General features: G+C 43.4%; 1 protein-coding gene across 7 annotated transcripts in view; it reads left to right on the top strand.

The window, feature by feature from the left end:
- The window catches only part of LOC137433159 (ras-specific guanine nucleotide-releasing factor RalGPS2), a 262,715-nt gene that overhangs the window by 62,146 nt on the left and 179,299 nt on the right, over positions 1 to 21,270 (top strand). For all 7 annotated transcript variants that reach the window (XM_078783628.1, XM_078783629.1, XM_078783631.1 and 4 more), the window contains one exon: positions 7,928 to 8,020. In XM_078783628.1, the coding sequence (XP_078639754.1) occupies positions 7,928 to 8,020 (93 nt within the window). The remainder of the gene's footprint in view (positions 1 to 7,927; positions 8,021 to 21,270) is intronic.

Below are 21,270 nucleotides of genomic sequence, written 5' to 3'. Positions count from 1 at the left end.
GTCGGCATCATTGTTGACGTTTTTGTGACGACTGTCATCAAACGAAAAAGTAATATATCTTAACGGAAAAGCAAAAGCGAATTTTTAATATATATCGACACGTTGCCGTCGGTGTCATGTTGGGCGGTGTATGATACACCATGACGCGATTTTTAAAAATATATCTCTGCATTTTCCCGCATGTGTGGAATGTTCTCAATTATTGCTGACACCGAGTCCAAAACCATCGATAAAAATGAAATCATATGGTGAGTTAGATTGGAGATAAAGGCGTGAGAGAGACTCAATGGCCTTGAAGTTACAGGCGTTTGAGAATTCATTTCGTTATATAAACGGCAACTTTCATTAGATTTTCTTCCCGTTTTTTTTCAACCGAGTCTAAAACTATGTTAGCGACTGTGAAAAATGAAATGATATATCGAATTTGATTTGAAATAAAACTGGGAGTGAGAGCAAGACACCACGGGCCTACAAAACAGGCCTCAAAGCTATGCGGGTTAATAATATGGTGGATATTTGTTTATAATTATATGAAGCCACTCCCAGAATGGGTGGAGCTATGGGTGGAGCTACTCTGCAAACCGAGTAAGCCACACCCCGGACAGACGCCCAACAGACAGACAGACAGACAGACAGAATCATCTACGGCTATTATAATATAGATATATAATATATATATATATTATTATATATATATATATATATATATATATATATATATATATATATATATATATATATATATATATATATACACACACACACACAGTTGTGGCCAAAAATATTGGCACCCTTGCACTTTTTTCAAATAATTCACAATTTTCTCCAAAAATAAGTTGAAATTGACAAAAGTATTCTTTTTTCCACTGTTAATATTACAGAACCTGTTTTTGATTCAGAACTTAATATATCCTTTTAAATCAGAAAATAAAAAGAAATGGCATTGACAAAGTTCTTGACACCCTTGACTTAATTATTGATATCACAGCCTTTGGACAAAATAACTGCAGTCAAGCACTTCCGAAAGCCATGAATGAGCTTCCTACATCTCTCCACTGACAGTTTGGCCCACTCTTCCAGTGCAAACTGCTCCAGTCTCCCAGATTTGAAGGGTGCCTTCTCCCAACTGCTGTTTTAAGGTCCACCCTCCCCCCCCCCCCCCCCCCCCACAAGTGTTCAATGGCAATTTGATCCGGACTCATTGCTGGCCACTTCAGAACAGTCCAGCATTTTGTCTTGAAGCATTCCTGGGTGCTTTTTAAAGTGTATTTGGGGTCATTGTCCTGCAGCAGGACCCATGACCTTCGACGGAGACCCAGCTTTCTGACACTGGGTTGAATATTGCCCTCCAAAATGCCTTGGTAATCTTATTTCATGATGCCATGCACACATTCAAGGCACCCAGTGCCAGAAGCAGCACAGCAACCCCAAAACATCACTGAACCTCCTCCACGTTTGACTGCAGGGAAGGTGTTCTTTTCTTTGAAGGCATCATTTTGTTTTCTGTAAGCAGAGAGATGATGTGCTTCACAAAAAAGCTCTAATTTGGTCTCATCTGTCCACAAGACATTCTCTCAGAAGGATTTTGGCTTGTTCAGGTGTGTTTTGGCAAACTCTAGTCAGGCTTTCTTTTATCTCTCCCAGCAGTGGGGACCTCCTGGGTCTACTATCCCAGAACCCCCTTTCATAGAGTTGGTTATGGATGGTGCGAGGTGAAACTGTCGTACCTTGTGTCTGAAGGTCAGCTTGAATCTGTTTGGCAGTTGATCGAGGTGCTGTGTTCACCATTCAAACAATCCTTCACTGCAATGTTCCATCAAGTTTTCCATTGCAGCCACGTCCAGGGAGATTGGCTACAGTGCCATGGGCTTTAAACTTTCTGATAACATTGCATACGGTGGATACAGGAACACCAAGGTCTCTGGAAATGGACTTGTAGCCTTGAGATTGTCCATGCTTGGCTACAATGTTGTGTCTGACCTCGACAATTCTCTGGTTTTCTTTCTTTTCTCCATGCTCATTGCGGTACACACAGTGACACAAAACAGCAGAATGACTGCTTTTCTCTATTCCAACTGGTTGAATGAGTTATTTTTATATTGCAGGCACCTGCAACTCACCACAGCCGAGTTCAATTCCAAAGTAAAGGACAATCACCTGCTTGAAATCTAATCATTTCTAACAACTTCTAAAAGGTGCCAATAATATTGTCCGGGCCATTTTAGGATTTGTGTGTGGAATAAGCTAAGATTTAGTAATTTTTTCAGCTCTTTTTTTTTTGTTTTGTTGCACTGCAAACCAAAGAAATACATATGTGGATACCAAAAGATTTTTTAATTTCAACAATTTTCTGGAAGAAATGGTGCATTATTTAAAAATAAAGTGCAAGGGTGCAGATATTTTTGGCCGTGTGTGTGTGAGTGTGTGTGTGTGTGTGTGTGTGTATATATTGTTATGGAAATGGGGGACGGCTCTCCCGTTAGCAAGGGGGGGTTAATCCCCTTGTCCTGTTAAGCTGGCCGTCTCCGCCGGTCCTGGTACTTGTAACGCTCCTTTGCGAGGTGGGATTGATCAGGGTTATTGGTCAAGGTGTTCTCCCGAATACCTTCAGCAATCCCTCCGTAAAACAGGGAGACAAGTACCGCTCGAACCCCGGTTTTAGATGTTCTCGTTGCCGAGCGGTTTTAGCAACGCGACGTTTGAGCCATTAACAAAGACTAAACCCGATTCTGAGCGTTGGCCAAATCGTGCCACAGGTGTTCAATGATGGAAATCACAAAGACGATCGGACGAGCATGAAGAAGAAGACGAAGGTAGGAAGAACAGATATTTATTAACCACTATTTACACAATCAAAGAAACCAAAGGAGAAGGAAAGAAACGAAAGCAATTTACAGAAGAAGAAGAAGACAGTGCAATTCTTACTTATACCGCTTACTTATACCCAGACAGAACAAACAAAACAAACTCACGTACACAAAAGGATGGAATGGCAGGGATGATATGGAACGGCAGAGGAGGGTCCCGGCAGATGGTCGGCGTCGAGGTCCGGCTCCAAGCTCGCGCTTCGGTCCACGCTTTTGGGGTCGAGGCGAAACACGGCACACAGCTCCGCTCCGGGCTGGCAGCGAGGAGCCGGCAGCTCCATGTATTCGGTTTCACACCGGCAGCTTTCTCACTCGTCCTCCGCCTCCTGCGTCTTCGACGCTCCCTTAATACTCCACAGAATCTGCCTCTGGTCCAGCGCACCTCCCTCAAAAACCTCTCAGCTTCTCCTCAACTGGACTGAGGTGGGGGCTCCGCGCGACGGGTTATATAACCATGCCCATGGAACTTTCACGAACCTCCTCGATCGTTCTCTCTCCGCCCTCTCAAGCCAAACCCCTCATGCTTGGTTGGTTGATCGGGGGCTGGCTCACTCCTCCTTCTGATGACGAGGTGGGGCCACACCCTTCTTCCCCGAGTTGACCGCATGTTCAATGGAGGGCGAATGTGGTTGGCAATGGAGGTTCTGGGGCAATTGAAAGGGGATTCTACCTTATTTCATTTGGTGCAATGCAGAGTCAACTAATGGAAAACAGAGATACAATATACATCTATATTTCTATATATCTATATACGTAGTGTGTTCAAAAAGTATCCGACCTTTGTTCATAAAAGATACTCGTATCCAGATAAAAAATTTTTAAATAATAATCTCGTTCAAAGTAGTCCCCTTGGGCTGCCACACACTTCTCCCAACGGTTCTGCCACTGTCGGAAGCAGCGCTGGAATGCCTCTTTTGGGATGGCGCGCAGCTGGTCCGTCGCATTCCGCATGATGTCTTCTCTGGAGTCGAAGAAGACGGTCAGCATGACTTTGACATTGCTGCGGACCTGCCTTGTTTTTTCTGGCCTCGGGGATGTTGGATGCTTCCATTGTGATGACTGCAACTTGGTTTCTGGGTCGTACCCATAAACCCAGGACTCATCGCCAGTGATCACTGTGTTGAGGAAGCTGGGATCGCTGTTCACAGTCTCCAGCATGTCCGGTGCGATCTCCAAACGGAGTTGCTTCTGCTCAATCGTTAGCAGCTTTGGTACGAACTTCGCTGAGATTCTCCTGAAGCCCAAATCCTCCTTCATAATGGAATGAACGGTGTTGAATCTTGCGGATCGTTTCCACTTGGGAATCGCCAAGCTTTACACAAAATTTGATGCAGTAGCGTTGTTCAAGTTTTTCCATCATTTTGTCAAAAACGAAAATCCGACGGCGCTCACTTACATGTCCTCACTCATCGGCGGTCTGCCGTCGAATGACAGCTTCTGCAGGTGGGAAAAAATTCACGCATGCGCATTAGGATCGCCTACATACGTGCACCAATCAACGCCTCCCTAGCTTCTTTTTTTTTTACGCATGAAAAATAAAGGTCGGATACTTTTTGAACACAGTAGTATATATATATTGTTACGGATTCAGCGGTCGGCTCTCCCCTTATCAAGGGGCGGTTAATCCCCTTGTCTTTTAAGCTGGCCGTCCCGAGTCCTTGGGAAGTTATAATGTCACTTCCGGTCGGTGATGAGTATGGTTGTAAGCCTAATTAGTCTTAGTACCTAAGTACTACCACCGGCCGTAAAGCGAGGAGATAACTCCCACCCGAGCCGCAGCGTTAATGGATACGCCGAGCGAAGCGAGCCGCGACTCGGGCCGTTAACAAAGACTAACCCGATTCTGAGCGGTTTCCAAATCGTGCCACAGGTACTCAATCGAGAAAAGACTAAAACGATCGGATAAGATGGAACCAGAGTAAGGGAAGAACAAAGAGTGGGTTTATTAATTATTTACAAGCATGAGTACCAGCTTGCTGGGATGAATGATCACGGTGTGTACACTGTATCCCTGCGGTAAGAGCGTGACCAAGGGTTGGCGTCAGGAAGGGCATCCGGCCATAAAAACATTGCCTCAAACAGGGAACCATGATTGTCATGGGGCCCGCAAGGCTAACCCCTGCTCCAGCAGGGAAAATGGCCTTAAAACGATCATTCATTCATTCATTCAAAAGAAGAGGAAACGAAAGGAATATACAGGAGGAAGAAGAAGAAGCAGGACACAGGGCAGGCTTACCTATACAGTCTTAACTTAACGACCGCAGGACAAACAGACACACTCACACGGGATGGTAGCTGGTAGGGGAGGAAGGTCCAAGCAGATGTCCAGGCTCCTCGTCCGGTCCCGACTCGTGCCGTGGTGGTGAGGGAAGCGGGCCGGCAGCGCGTCGTTGTCGTTGACCGCGAGCGGACCTTACAGATATCGGGGGAACTGGGATGCGGCATACGTAATACGTATTTTGTGCCAACGCTCTCTCTCTCCCGATCAATGTTCTTATCAAAGGCAGTTTGTATCAAAGGGCAGTTCGTATCAAAGGCAGTTCGTATCAAACGAGCTCTCTCCACGCAGTCCTACACAATAAGCAGTCCGTGGCGCAGTCCTTCAAAGGGCTTGGCGCGTGCGCTTATATAATGTGCTCACAGATCAATGCGCGCTTCATCAAACCACACCCGCCAGTGAGCTCACCTCAGCCCTGGATGGTTGGCGAGGGCTCACCTACTCCGCCCTTGATGGTGAGTTGACGTGGCCACACCTCGTTTTTGTGTCCCGCCCCCTTTTTCCTCGGCCTGAGACCGCATGTTCAATGGCATTTGGAGCGAGCGCTAAGGCGACGAAGGCTCAATGCAGCGAACGCTGCTAAACAAACCACGTGACAATTTGGGGAGAGACAAGCCCCGACTGTAGGGGCGCATAATGGCGTAGCTTGGAGAGAGCGACTGCAAAATGAACGGAAGGGCCTATTCTTATTTAATTGATGCAACGTAGATTCAACTATTGGGAACACGGCCTTATCTGACACATAATAAGGAAATAACTAAAGTTCCTATGGTGGCCTACGTGTTGCATATGGACTAACTAAGGGTGCAACCTTTAACCTTTTAAATGGGAATATTTACAAGAATTATTTACAAAGTGAGGGTTCTAAAAACCGCAACAATATATATACTGTATATATATATATATATATATATATATATATATATATATATATATATATATATATATGTATATATATGTATATATGTATATATATGTATATATGTATATATATGTATATATATATATATATATATATATATATATATATATATATATATATATATATATATATATATATATATTTACAGTGTATTCAGAAAGTATTCAGACACCTTCACTTTTTTCACATTTTGTTATGTTGCAGCCTTATGCTGAAATCGTTTAAATTCATTTTTTCCCTCAATCTACACTCAATACCCCATAATGACAAAGAGAAAACAGGATTTTAGAAAGTTTTGCAAATTTTTTAAAAAGGAAAAACTGAAATATCACATTGACAAAAGTATTCAGACCCTTAACTCAGTACTTAGTTGAAGCACCTTTGGCAGCAATTACAGCCTCGAGTCTTCTTGGGTATGACGCGACAAGCTTTGCACACCTGGATTTGGGGATTTTCTGCCATTCTTCTCTGCAGATCCTCTCAAGCTCTGTCAGGTTGGATGGGGACCGTCAGTGGACAGCCATTTTCAGGTCTCTCCAGAGATGTTTGATTGGGTTCTAGTCAGGGCTCTGGCTGGGCCATGGGCCACTCAAGGACCTTCACAGAGTTGTCCCGAAGCCACTCCAGTGTTGTCTTGGCTGTGTGCTTCGGGTCATTGTCCTGTTGGAAGGTGAAGCTTCGGCCCAGTCTGAGGTCCTGAGCACTCTGTTTCAGGTTTTCATTAAGGATATCTCTGTACTTTGCTCCGTTCATTGTTCCCTCAACCCTGACCAGTCCCCCAGTCTCTGCTGCTGAAAAACCCCCCCACAGCATCATGCTGCCACCACCATGCTTCACTGTTGGGATGGTATTGGGCAGGTGATGAGCGGTGCCTGGATTCCTCCAGACATGACGCTTAGAATTGAGACCAAACAGTTCAACCTTGGTTTCATCAGACCACAGAATCTTGTTTCTCACAGTCTGAGAGTCCTTTAGGTGCTTTTTTGCAAACTCCAAGCGGGCTTTCATGTGTCTTTCACTGAGGAGAGGCTTCCGTCTGTCCACTCTGCCATAAAGCCCAGATCGATGGAGTGTTGCAGTGATGGTTGTCCTTCTGGAAGTTTCTCCCATCTCCACACAGGAGCTCAGCCAGAGTGACCACCGCATTCTTGGTTACCACTCTTACCAAGGCCCTTCTCCCCCGATTTCCCAGTTTGGCCGGGCGGCCAGCTCTAGGAAGAGTCCTGGTTGTTCCAAACTTCTTCCATTTAAGAATTATGGAGGCCACTGTGATCTTGGGAACCTTCAATGCAGCAGAGATTTTTTTTGTAGGCTTCCCCAGATCTGTGCCTCGACACAATCCTGTCTCTGAGCTCTGCAGGCAGTTCCTTCGACCTCGTGGCTTAGTTTTTGCTCTGATATGCATTGTCAGCTGTGAGACCTTATATAGACAGGTAAGTGCCTTTCCAAATCATGTCCAATCAATTGAATTTACCACAGGTGGACTCCAATCAAGGTGTAGAAACATCTCAAAGATGATCAAGAGGAATGGGAGGCACCTGGGCTAAATTTCAAGTGTCATTGCAAAGGGTCTGAATACTTCTGTAAATGTGATATTTCAATTTTTTCTTTTTAATAAATTTGCAAAACTTTCTAAAATCCTGTTTTCTGTTTGTCATTATGGGGTCTTGAGTGTAGATTGATGAGGGAAAAAATGAATTTAAACGATTTCAGCATAAGGCTGCAACATAACAAAATGTGAAAAAAGTGAAGGGGTCTGAATACTTTCTGAATGCACTGTATACACACTGTTAATTGTATCACCGCAATGAAAGTGGCAACTGCATTCACCTGTTTCTGCTTCCTGTTTTCACTGAACAGAAACTGCATGAACTCAACAACCTCCACGCCTTGGTTGCCGTTATCTCCGGGCTTCTCAGTGCACCAATTTTCCGGCTCTTCAAGACCTGGGGGGTAAGACGTTTTTCCAGAAAAAAGTGAAATTAAGCTATAATTTCAAAAGCGGAGTGGTTATGTCTTGCTATTGCTAAAGTTGTCACCTTGCATCCTTCTATGGAAAAAAAATACATCACCATTAATTCATGCAGCGTATCAAATTTCCGCGAATGAGGCATATGACATTACATGGACCATTGGGGAGCCACAAAGGCAATACATGGCGGCCTCCGCACAATTTCACTGGAAAATTCACTGATGTTGAATTTTCTACTTAACGATGTACCGTATCTTTTTTTTAAATGCAAGGATGTAAATTTTGAAGTGTGATAAAATTCAGATTCCGTAATTCTCAAGGTTTGAAATTGATGTCTAGTTTCCCCCTTGAGTGCAACTCCAATAATGGAGAGTGGAAAATTTATTTTGGCAAAGTCTTGTCTCAGACTGCAAGTGGGAACATTTTTCTGATTTTTCATGGAGTTTCGTGAGTTAATGAATGAGGTGTTGAATACATCTTAGCTTGAGTGTCAGTGTGATCTGTAGAGGCTTCGGTCAGTGTCTCTGAGTCCTCTTTGTGCTTGTTGCAGAATGACCCTAACTCTAACCCTAGCCATAACAGCTTTGTTCATAGCAGGCTGCATAGGATTTGATCATTGGGGCAGGAGAGAGTGTTTCCATATGGAGGGGTGGAGTGGGAGTCCATGCTTGGCCCAGGTCCAGGCCCAGATTGGGTTCATGCCGGGAGAAAGGCATCGAAAGGGCACATTGTGGTTCAAAAGTACACGACTGTGTATTCCCTGCTTTTATCGGTACAGTTTATCAATATTGGTGAAATTGCACAACAACCCTGAGTTGTACATGTCAGATGCTTATTAAAATTACAGGTGTTTTTTATACCCCCGAAGGCCATTGGTTAATCGCTTAAACGGGTTGGGGGTGTTAGAAAAAGATGGCGGAAGGAACGATGGTAATGAAGTGGGAGGGGGAAGTCAGAGGGAAACATCGAGTAATGGAAGAGAAGGGGCATTATTGGCAGTTTGGGGGATCAAAAATTGTGCTAAATTTGCATACTTGTGAAATGTACACTTGGAAAAAAGTTATCTATGCCTACAAAATAGGGCTGTTTGCGAAGAGAACAAATTAAATCAAGTTCAAATTTTCTTTCAAACATAAATGAAAGAACCCTCCATGCACACAGCCTGCATTTTCCATTCATCACTAGGCCAAGACAATTTGGCACACTCAAGCACGTGTACAGCACGGTTGGGGGTCTAAACTAAATTAAACTTGGAAACGCTTTCAGCTGGTCAAGGTTTGGAGAAGGTAACTACATTGTTGCATAATTCCATTGGCAGACTGTGTTATCTATGGCCTGTATAAGGCTTGGTGAAGCCCAACGATGGCAAATTATTGGGATGATCAATTCTGGGATTTCTTTGTGAAATTAGACTTCCATTGGACTCTTGTCAACAGATTGGTCTGCAAACATCAACAAATGAGTGATGTTAAAGACAGGCCTCAATATAGACTACCCATGGTGACCTCCAACAGAGAAAATGCAGCTTTGATCAGGCTTGTTAGACATATTGCTTTTGCTGATTGGACAACAAGCACAGTGTTGTGGCATGATTGGAATGTCCCTTGGAGGTTATCCAGGAAAACTGTCTAGAACTAGCTTCATGCTGCAGGTTACAAAGCCAGGAGACCAAAATGATGCCTTCTTCTCATCCTTAAACACAAAACAACCTGCTTGCCATGATGCGGGGCACATCGCACAATGTGGGGGACGATCCATTTCTCTAAGGAGAGAAGATTTCTCCTACACGCTACTGATGGTAGAACTCGGGTTTGGTGGCAACCTAACACAGCTTTCCTACATGCACCGGATGTAGACATTCGCTGTAGATGTCCATGCATATACTAGGCAACTAGGGGGAAGGGATGAGTGTGAGAGAGAGGGTTGGTGGAGAGATGGAGTGGGATGGGGGAAAGAGGGAAAGGAAAGAGAGGGATTTAGTTGGGGTCTGGATGGAGAGAGATGGGGGTGTGAGAGAGAGAGAGAGAGAGAGAGAGAGAGAGAGAGAGAGAGAGAGAGAGAGAGAGAGAGAGAGAGAGAGAGAGAGAGAGAGAGAGAGAGAGAGAGAGAGAGAGAGAGAGAGAGAAAAAAAAGAAGAAGAAGAAGAAGAAGAAGAAGGAGGCCTCACCACATGTCGCTATGCTGTAGACCCCGGAAGAGAGGGGTGATGCGAGTAGGGGAGTGGGAACGGTGACCGAAAGGAGGTAGAGGAGGAGGGAAAAGTGAGGAGGGTGAGATAAGAGAGTGGGGAGGAGGGAGTTGATAATCTGGCAGATGTGACGCCCAGTATAACATCCATCTGAGGGACTGCACACACATTGGTGAATCATCATGCCTGTGGTACGCCAGGATGACAGTTTATAGCTTAGCCGGGATTCAAACCCAGGCTAGACGGCTTCGAGTGAGAGTGCATACCTCAGCCATCATGCTTGTCCTGTTGCTTTTAGTCCTCAAATTAATTTTGCCTTCCTAATTCCTGGGATTTCACCACAAAGTACTGAGTCACCGTATAACTACGGAAGCCAAGTGGCTTAAGCACTCAAACAAGCACTCCAATGAAACTGTTGAAGAAAAACACGTTTATTTTATCACCTTAACATTGTCCTTAACATTTGTAATTTTAATTGCAAAAACAATGTTCGCTGTGATAAAAAGTCAGGCGTGGCTTTGTGTGGCAATTGGCAGTTGGGTTCCTGCGCCATTGGAGAGAAAGGAGTGGCTTGGCTAAAAGGCAGCTTTCGACGTTTGGGGGGAGGAGGGAAGACGTGGCATGTAGAATGGGTGGTGCTGATCACCCACAAACAAAAACTCAGCTTAATGCGAGATTAAATAAAAGGAGCACCATGACCCCAGATGCAACATGACGCTGACGTGTGCAGAAATTATGCAGACGCATCACCGCCAAACTAGGATAGCATTCATGCCACACTCGCGTCTTTGAAGACTGAGACTATGGTCACAAATAAATGAAGGCAAAGCCACCGATCCAGATTTCGTCGCTTGTTATGGGCTCGTCCGGATGACATACTACCAAATCGTTTATTTGAGGCCATTACAAGCTTGGTTAAATAAAATTGGGCCGCCTATCTTGAGGAGGCAGTAAGGCACCGATCGATTCCCATAACAGCAAATTCTGTGAGATTTGTTAGCATCAAGTGTCGTCTGCCACATAAACACGGTCTCTGCCCTGCTGATCTCCAGTTAGGAGGTGATCTTGCAGTCAGGAAGGATGAATTAAACGAAAGGAGCAATACTGAATTCACATCAGAAATTTGTCACACACACACACACACACCCACACACACCCACACACACACACTGAAAACATACCTATCTCCAAGGAACAATATCAAAGCCATAAACCAACTGGCAATACCAGTATTACAGTACAGCTGCGGAATAATAAATTGGCCACAATCAGACATCCATAAACTGGATATCAAAACAAGGAAACTCCTCACCAACCACAAAATATTTTACAAAAATCAATGCATCCCAAGAATGTACCTACCGAGATGAGAATGAGGTAGCCGCCTGATGGAGCTCAAGCAAGTGCACAGAATGATAACTGTAGGATTGGCTGAATACGTAAAAAGTGCAACAGACTAACGAATCCAATTTGTAAGCAAACACAAAGACAACAAATCAGAGAAGGTATCCCTAACCCACCTAGCAAGACATTTCCAAAGACAGGTACAAATGGAAGGTGTCCCAGAAGAAACCGAAACAATGAGTACAGCCCCAACAATTGCAAAAAGAAGAAAGAAAAATACAAGTAAAATGTTGTGCATAGCACGATACTTGCGAAATCACTAAAATAAGTTGTTGGCCTATGATGACCTCAAAAATATGAATTGGTTGAATTCAGTGTCCAGATATGCAAATCCTCTTCAAATTTCAAGTCAATCGGATGGAAATTGAGGATTTTAGAAATTTGACAAAGTTGATGACCTTTGGCCTATATTGACCTTTTGACCCCAAAAACAATCTGCTTCTTGCTTATGACCAACTTTACCGTTTGATGAAGATCGGTTGAAAATTGTGACCTGTAGGCGATTGACATACAGACAGACAGACAGACAAACACAGAATAACGCACAAGACCAACCAATACACCTGAAAAATCTTCGATTTTTGCAAGTAATAAAATGAAATATCAACAGATATACACCGACAACTGGGAAAACAATAAAAGAGTTGGACAGATGGGGAGTAGACAAAGAAGGCTCCTTGGAATGGCACAGCAGAGGTCAGCTCAATTGGGATGGAGAGTGAATCATTATAAATTGCCCAAGATCAAGGACACTACACCAATGGCTTTAAGAAAATGGCGGGACTGACTCAATCGGACAAGTGTAGGTTCTGCAAGGTAGAAACAGAAAGTATGAGCCACCTCTTATTAAGATGAAAAAACTCATGTCAGAGCAGAAATACACCTAAAGGCACAACAAGGTATGTCGAGTAATCCACTGGCACATCTGCAAAAGTCTCAATATCCCAGTTCCAGAAAACTCATGAAACCATGAACCTACAGTAATCACTGAAAACAAGGAAGAAAAAAAAAACAAGGAAAAAAAGCTCATGTATGACCTAATGATCGCATCAAGCAAAAACAGAGCAAACTAGAATGACACTAAGTAGAGCGCATACCTCCGCCAGGCTGAACAGTTTGTGTTTTGTATCCCACCGATAGGCCAGATCTGGATTCGGACCTGAACCAAAATCTAATCGGCTTGTTCTCGTCATCAAACCAACTCGTCCACCAAGTTTCGTCCAAATCCATCCATAACGTTTTGAGATATCGTGCTATGTATTGGTTTTAGTCCGATCTCTCAATGGTGAAGAATCACTTAAAAATTAAATAATTTGTGTATCCGAATCCATATTCAGATCTTCACCAAAATCGAATCAATTAGTCCTTGTCACACATACAACCTCTCCAACAAGTGTCGTCCAAATCCATTGTGGAAGTCTATTTTTAAAATCTGACTTCCATCAAGTAGTTTTCGGGTAGGAGAGTTATCCCCGGCACTTTGAGTTAAAAGTTAATTATGGACATCTGAATTGTCAGGATAGTTAAATAACATGCATCTCCTCTATGATAGTCTTTTCTCACTGATTGTTTAAAACATAATGGACACCAGTTATTATATTTTACCAAGTATTATATACCAGGCGTCTTCCCGTCTTGGGAATCTGTTCATTGACCCTAAATTTGCATTAGGATAAATGCTTATCTACCTTCAAGTTCGATGTCATTGTACTATTTTGTGGAGGGGTTTTCTTGGGACAATATATGAGCTTGAGGGATGGACGTTGGCTCCAAGCGAGTGAAGGTGAAGGTGTCTGTGTAAATACCAATTTGAAGGAATGCTTTGTCTTACAAAACAGATTTCCTCTGGCATCTGAATACTATCATGTTCCATGATTGACCTTTTGTTAAAAGAATGTCCCTGGAGTCTTAAAAGCATAGTTGGAGAGTAACGCTCCGCATGGTCTAAGGTGGACAATGAGAGACAGGTGACCCTCATTAAGAAAACACATATGCAGGCGTTATCTTTTTCTCTTGGCCCCCGATCTCTACTTCACTCCACCAATCCCACTGCTCTTCCCCCCCTTTTCACTTCATTCGACCAATCCCATCTTTGCTCCTCCCTCTACTTGCCCCTCCCAATTCCATTTCCTTTGTCCTCCCGCTAGTATAAAGGGACCTGCTTTGAGTTGAGAATTAAGGATTCTGCTTGGTTGTTGATACTGTATTTGGTGTGTCTTTATGACGTTTTCTTTGACGTATATCTCTACTGTACCAGGCGAAATCCTCCGGGTATTAAACTCTGTATAAATCTTCTGATTGGTGGGGACATTGGATTTTTAAATAATTGATTTAAGTATTTAAATTCCACGACAATTTAATGGCCGTCCGTTGCAGGATACTAACCTTCGGGGTCTGGGGGGGGTGGGAGGGGGGGGGGGGTTGGGGTGAGACAGTATGTGGAGGTGAACACTGAAAGCACGTGCCAAAAGATAAAGGTGAGGGATAACTTTTTTTTATGGTCTTCACCTCTCGCGTACTGTGCTCTCTTCCCTTCTTCTGGCCACCTGGTAACGTATCCAGATAACTTGGAGATTTTAATGCCTGTGTGTTATGTTCATCGGGGTTGTTGTTTGCATTTGCATTGTGGTTGGATGCGATATGTGATTTATTGTGGTTGGAATTGTGGTTAGATGAGGTTGATTAAGGTTCGGATTCCTGGCAACTGATCAAAGCGAAATGTCTTGTACTTTGGAGGTCTGGTAAAATGGTACACACAGAGGTACTCAGTAAAATGGCTTGGAGGTCTGTGCTAACCATTGACCAGAGGCACTCAAGTAGGTTAAGTCAAATGTCGGCGTACATTGGTGGTTAGTCTGGTTATTTTTATCATAGCCTGCGCCGGCGTGCGCAGGGTAAGGTGGTGAACTGTTGATTTGTGTTTTCCCTGTATTTTGTATCCATAAAAATTCATTGGGAGATGTATTGGCAAATGGGTATGTAGTTGTATATCGGATTATCTGTCGGAGCTCAAGTGCAAGAGTGAGTTTTTGGTGTGTGTGTGGCTGTATGCGTTTCTTGAATGGTGTGGAAGGAACATGAGTAGATGAGAATGGTTGGGCAAGATTGTACAAAGTCCTATGATGTGCGTGGTGTTGGAGGGACAGACCAGTATGGTGTAGGCATGTCTTGGTAGAGGTACATGAGACACTCAGATTTAAAAATAGAGGGTCTATTTTTATTTGGTTGCCCTGAGGGGTCTTCCCGTCTTGGGAATGAATCTGTCCATTGCCTGCAAATTTGCATTAGGACAAATGCTTATCTTTTAAAAAATTTTTAATTTTTCTTTTTTGGTATACAAGGTCGAGGCTCGTGTAAGAGCTAACATTGATCACAAAAAAGACAGGCTGACACATAAAACATAAAACATATGATAAAGGGAGCGGGAGAACAAGATGGAGAGCAGGGACATTGGGAGATCTGTGGGAGGGAGAGAGCTTGGGGGCGGGGGGGGGGGGGAGGCGGCGGCATGGGAAGGGGTGGGGGGTGGGAGAGGTAAAAAAAAACACGTTGACACTGCTAGGACTTCCAGGAAAGAAGTCGGTATTTCAAAAAAGTGGATCTGGGGTGAATTAACAGGGGTAGAAAATATCAAGCTTTTGGATGGGGGAAGATGAGAGATGGTGGTGTACAGCCGTTTTAAAGACCTGGAGGGAGGAGTGGGATTGAAGAGAGTGAGGGAGTTTGTTCCAGAGGCGGGAGAAAAGAGAAAAGAGGAATGAAAGAGTGAAGGTGAATAGAGAGTCTTGATTTTGGCAGTTTTAACCATAAGAGGATTGCTGGCAGATCTTGTGCGACCTATAGGAATATTTGGGGGACATAGCCCAGAGAGAGCTGGGGGAGCGAGGCCGGAGAGGAGTCGGTAGAAGACAGAAAGACCACCAACCTGCCTGCGGTGAGTGAGTGAAAGGCCCTCGGAGTTAGCTTTATCGCGGGAGATTCCAATGATCCTGATGCTTTGGTTTCAACAGCGTGAAGCCGAGCTAGGTGTGAGGCAGGAGCACCGGCCCAGAGGGGAGAACAGTATTCCATTGAGCTGCGGACGAAAGCCTTGTATGTGGTGAGGAGCTCAGGTGTGTCAAGGAAGGACTTTGCATGACGGATGATGCCCAGTCGGCGACTGGCTTTGGAGGCCAGCTTGGAAATGTGGTTTTCCCAGGAAAGATCATGGCGCCGATAGTGAGACCCAAAAGCTTGAGTGACAGAACTTCTTGGAGAGGATTGTTGAGAAAGTAGATGGGAGGGTTGTCCAGATGGTCTTTTTGGAGGGACATAGTAAGAGTGTGAGATTTGTCAGGATTGGAAGACATGTTCCACTTGTTTGACCAGTCTGTGATATTGTCCAGGTCTGCAGTAGGCTATGAGCCAGACTTCCCAAATTGACCAGTCGGTACCATACAGATGGAGTAAGGCTCATTGTGATTTTTAGCAAGATATATGTCCCTAGATATGAAAAAAAAGTGATAGCAGTGTATAACTCTCGGCCATCTCTGTGTTATCACCCGAAATATTATTATACGCCTGCTTCGCTTCGCCAAAAAATGTAATATTTGCTAAAATTGGAATAAATATGTTTTTAAGGACCACAGAGTGCCGAGATCGAGATCGAGATCGTATTTGTTCGAGAGATCATGATAAACCTAGAGTGTGGAGCAAGTTTGCATGCATTGTGAAATATAATGTAGCTGATGTTACAAACCTACTTTAGAATACTAGCTAATACCAAAAATTACACTGAGATACCAAAAGTAGTTGACGAATAAACCTAAAATGTTCAAAAGCTATGTTTCGTTCCAAAATATCAAAATTAGGGGGTATGGTTGAACATATTTTGAACTTTGCCAAAATATGTGCCCCAAACAACCACCATATTACAAAGTAATGATATATTCCAATGCAGTGGTTCCTTGCGAAGATTTTGAGGGGTCAAATGTTACTCTGGGAGTTTTCATTTTTGAAATATTGACAAAAATGTACAATGTGAATTCTGAACTCGAAGCGATTTCGACCACTTTTTCACTAAATTTAACATATTTTTTGTCATTATATCAATATTTTGATAAATAACCCCCACAAATGTTCTATATTTCTATTACTATATTAGTTGGCATCCAGTATGCAAATTATTGGCACTCTGTGGTCCTTAAAAACATATTTATTCCAATTTTAGCAAATATCACATTTTTTGGTGAAGCGAAGCAGGCGTATTATAATATTTCGGGTGATAACACAGAGATGGCCGAGAGTTATACACTGCTATCACTTTTTTTTCATATCTAGGGACATATATCTTGCTAAAAATCACAATGAGCCTTACTCCATCTGTATGGTACCGACCAACCCCCTTGGCTCATAGCCTACAGAGAGTGAGGATCTTTTTCTCTCGGTCCCCGATCTCTACTTCACTCGACCAATCACCCTGCTCTCCCTCCCTACCCACCCATACTTCGCTTGACCAATCCCACTGCGCTTCCCCCCTTTTCACTTCATTCGACCAATCACCCTGCTCTCCCTCCCTACCCACCCATACTTCGCTTGACCAATCCCACTGCGCTTCCCCTCTTTTCACTTCATTCGACCAATCCCATCTTTGCTCCTCCCTCTACTTGCCCCTCCCAGTTCCATTTCCTTTATCCTCCCACTAGTATAAAGGGACTTGCTTTGAGTTCAGAATTTAGGATTCTGCTTGGTTGTTGATACTGTATTTGGTGTGTCTTTATGACACTTTCTTTGACGTATATCTCTACTGTACCAGGTGAAATCCTCCGGGTATTAAACTCTGTAGAAATCTTCTGATTAGTGGGGACATTGGATTTTAAAATAATTTATTTAATTATTTAAATTCCACAACACCATCCATAACTTGTTGAGGTATCCCTCTATGCATCGTTTTTGGCCCTATCTCCCAATGGTGAAGAATCACTTTAAAAAATTCTACTAGCCGGATCCGGATCCTGATCTTCACCAACATCTAATCATTTCGTCCTTGTCACATACACTACCACTCTGCCAAATTTCATCCAAATCTGTCCACAACTTCTTTTGAGATATCTTGTTCAGAGACAGACAAACAAACAGACAGACAGACAGACAGACAGACAGACAAACAGACAGGGCTGAAAACATAACCTCCATCCACACTCGGTGGTGGAGGTAACAAAGCATTATGACCGGATATCGTTTGTACTGAGGTAAAAAAAAGAAAATAAGGCATTGCTAATTGAGGTGTCAGTCCCCTGCAATTTTGGCCTAAACAACGCAGAAATCAACAAAATGACCAAATACCAAGACCTCCAAAATGATGCTGAAAAGTGCCAAAATTGTACCAATTCTTGTTGGAGCAACAGGAATGATAAAAAGAACCTCACAGAGATCTTAAAAACCATCCCTGGGATATTACTATGAACGAACTGCAGGTGGAAGTTGTCCAGGGCTCAGTGATGAGCCTCAAGTGCCCCCAGAACAAAACTTTGAGAATAAGAAAGTTTCACAAAATGGTCCATGAACCGTGATCCTTTACTGAATTGGAGGTGGATACTTTGAGGCCCGGGAGGGCTCCGTTCCACCTTCTGAAACTCGCATATGCAGATAAAAACCAACAACATACCACTGCCGAATTTCAGTATGATGACACAATGCCTTTCACAATGAATTGCAGTCACTTCCCCAGGCATGGCTCGAATGCCATTTCCTTTATGCATGCCAGTATTTTGTGAATGAATGGATGTCAAGCATTTGGGACTAGTTAGTTGGTTTGTGGTGTGCCAGTTTTTCCTTCCTACCTCCTTGGTATATATCATTACATCGATTTAAGCCTCAGATTCAGAAACTGAAACTCTGATACTCTTTGCTGGGCATAGGCGCCACATGCTGGGGCCAACGATCCGCTGTCGCACGACAGTTGAATGGCAGGCCAAAGCATCCATTTTGTCACTCACTTCTATCTAGCTAGTAATCTGATAGGTACGAAGGGGTTTTCACATTTTTATCTCCTTGGCAGTTTCTAATGAAATTCAAATGTTCTCTTGTGCTTTACTCGACTATTTCTTCCTTATGTAGCTCTTCATCGCCTTTTGGTTTACTTTATTATCTTATGTGAAATTTTATTCTGGTGAGTAAAACAGAAATGTGTTTTTGTGCTAAAACTAGACTGCGGTGGAAGTGCGGGTGTCTGTGAATGTGTTTCACATAAGCAACTGAGCGTAGAGTGTGTGGGGGGGGGGGGGGGGGGGGGGGCATGTTTCCTCTTGAGCAAGCTTTCATGGGAGGATCATTTGACTTTCTTGCTCTGTTTCAACCATTTCAAATTTAAATACGTCATTGTACCATCTCATGTGTTTCTATTACTGGTATAACCACCACCACTGGCTCGGCCCTTTTCTCTGCACAATCAAGCTGTATCGAAAATGTCTTTCAATGTCCAGATTTCCTGCTGATGGAAACTCAATGCACTCATGAAAGGCTCTCTAATTGCTTCAGTAGCATTGTACAAGCACTGATTGCAGCTAAATAGTAAATCTGTATGTTGTCTTTGCTTAAGCACCTGGAAAATGTCTAAGTTCAAGTTCTTTTGAAGTTGTACCAGGTTTGTGCCTGAAAGGGCAGAGAGCAGAATAAACCCTATATCGTAAAACCTGTCCATCATAAAAGACTAATATAATTTGTCTTCAAAGTAATTTGGCTCATCATCCCACTTGTTTCAACTCTCCCTCCTCACTATCACGTCCTGTGCTGCATTTAAAGCAATCCCTCTGCAATTATTTTGCTTCAAAAAACACAAGTTCAGATATTTTCCTTTGTTGCATCCAAGTGCAATGGACATAAAGCATGACCCAACGAAATCTCCTTTCGTTTTCAAATCCAAGATATAGAGTAGTAGTTTACAACCTAAGGGTCCATAAGGCCATCAGCTGGTGTCCACGGGGGTGGGGGTGGGAAGGTGGGGTAGGAAGGGGGAAGTAACCTTGACCTCCTTGCATTGTGGTTGCACACCAAATGATGTTGCATGCGTTGTCTCACTGCACGTCAGAAGTGACAATTTCTGGAATGCTGTGGTGCATACTGTTTGTGTTGGGATTTGGTTACCATGATAGTTGTACATGGTGGTTTGCAAAAACTTTGGAGGTTTGGATGTGGTCTACACACTGAAAAAGGGTTGGAACCACTGGCAAGAGAACATAGTCATACGGAGAGAAAAAAATAAAAACTACAACAGCAGCACTCTGTGGAGTGCATAGTCTCGCCTCACACGCTAATTCTGAACAAAAATACCATCGTTAACTGAACACGCTGCTATTATGGCTCATGAACCCTATTTAATATGTCACATGCATTTCCATTATCATAGTTTTATTGATTGCTTATTAGGATATTTAATGCCCACTTTGTTCATATTCAGGCTAAATTGCATCAATGAATATGAATAAACATTCAAACTATAGGTCACAAGGTCAAAGGTCAGAGGTCATGTTAGGTCAAATTCCTGTTACCGCAATATTTTGTGAACCAGTGATGGGATTTTGACCAAACTTGGTGTAAGTATATATTATGATGAAAATATGAACTGATTAGATATCGGCATCAAAGGTCAAAGATCGGAGGTCATGTCAGGTAAAATGTGAGACTTAAGAACAGCTGAAGGGATTATGATTGGTCTTTGAAACAGTGTTTTTCTCAAGAAATCCAACATTTGAGTCCACCAGCCTCAAATAGATATTTGCGTAATTCCCTGCCGACATATTGCGTACAAACAAAGGTAAAAATTATCCGAAATGATTGTGGATAAAAATCCAGGTGGCTCATCAATAACCTTGAAGGAGAGGATCATGATAATCTGCTTGCCCTGCCTTGTCTGGCCTACAGGTGATTCCAATCGACACTTTCTGGTTTACTTGTGATGCCGCAGGTCAACTTTGGATGGGCATTAAAATAATGCTAATGAAAAGCCAGTGCCGCTGACGTCCTTGCCTAATGAAATACCACCGTTTTTTAGAGGCCATTTAAAAAAAACAAAAAAAAAAACGGTGGTATTTCATTAGGCAAGGACGTCAGCGGCACTGGCTTTTCATTAGCATTATTTTAATGCCCATCCAAAGTTGACCTGCGGCATCACAAGTAAACCAGAAAGTTTGCCTAATGAAATGACAGAAAAAAAAAGATTGGGATGCAGCAAGAAAACAGAAGGGCCAAGTTTATCTTAAGTTATGGGCATGCTCTACTCTGGACATGCTGCTTCTGCTGTCTCAACAATGGATGGAGGTCCTCAATGCCAAACAGGAAATTAGAGCTGTCTCCCTTGACATATCACGTGCCTTCGATACGGTCTGGCACCCCGCTCTGCTCACCAAACTCTCCTCCTTTGGTATCCATGGAAATCTCCACGCATGGCTGGCGGACTTCCTCTCTAGTCGTCGTCAATGTGTGGCACTGAATGGGTTTCTCTCATCTCCTCTTCCTGTTCAGGCTGGAGTTCCCCAAGGCAGTGTTCTGGGCCCTGTGCTTTTTCTGGTCTTCATCAATGATCTCTCCGACTCTCTTGAAAATCCTCTCTATCCCTTTGCTGATGACTCCACTCTCTGCCGCTCCGTACCGCATCCCTCA

Source organism: Myxine glutinosa, chromosome 8, assembly GCF_964187855.1.
Source record: "Myxine glutinosa chromosome 8, kmMyxGlut1.1, whole genome shotgun sequence".
NCBI classification, from domain to species: domain Eukaryota; kingdom Metazoa; phylum Chordata; class Myxini; order Myxiniformes; family Myxinidae; genus Myxine; species Myxine glutinosa.
This window is presented reverse-complemented; position numbering and strand designations above follow the sequence as displayed.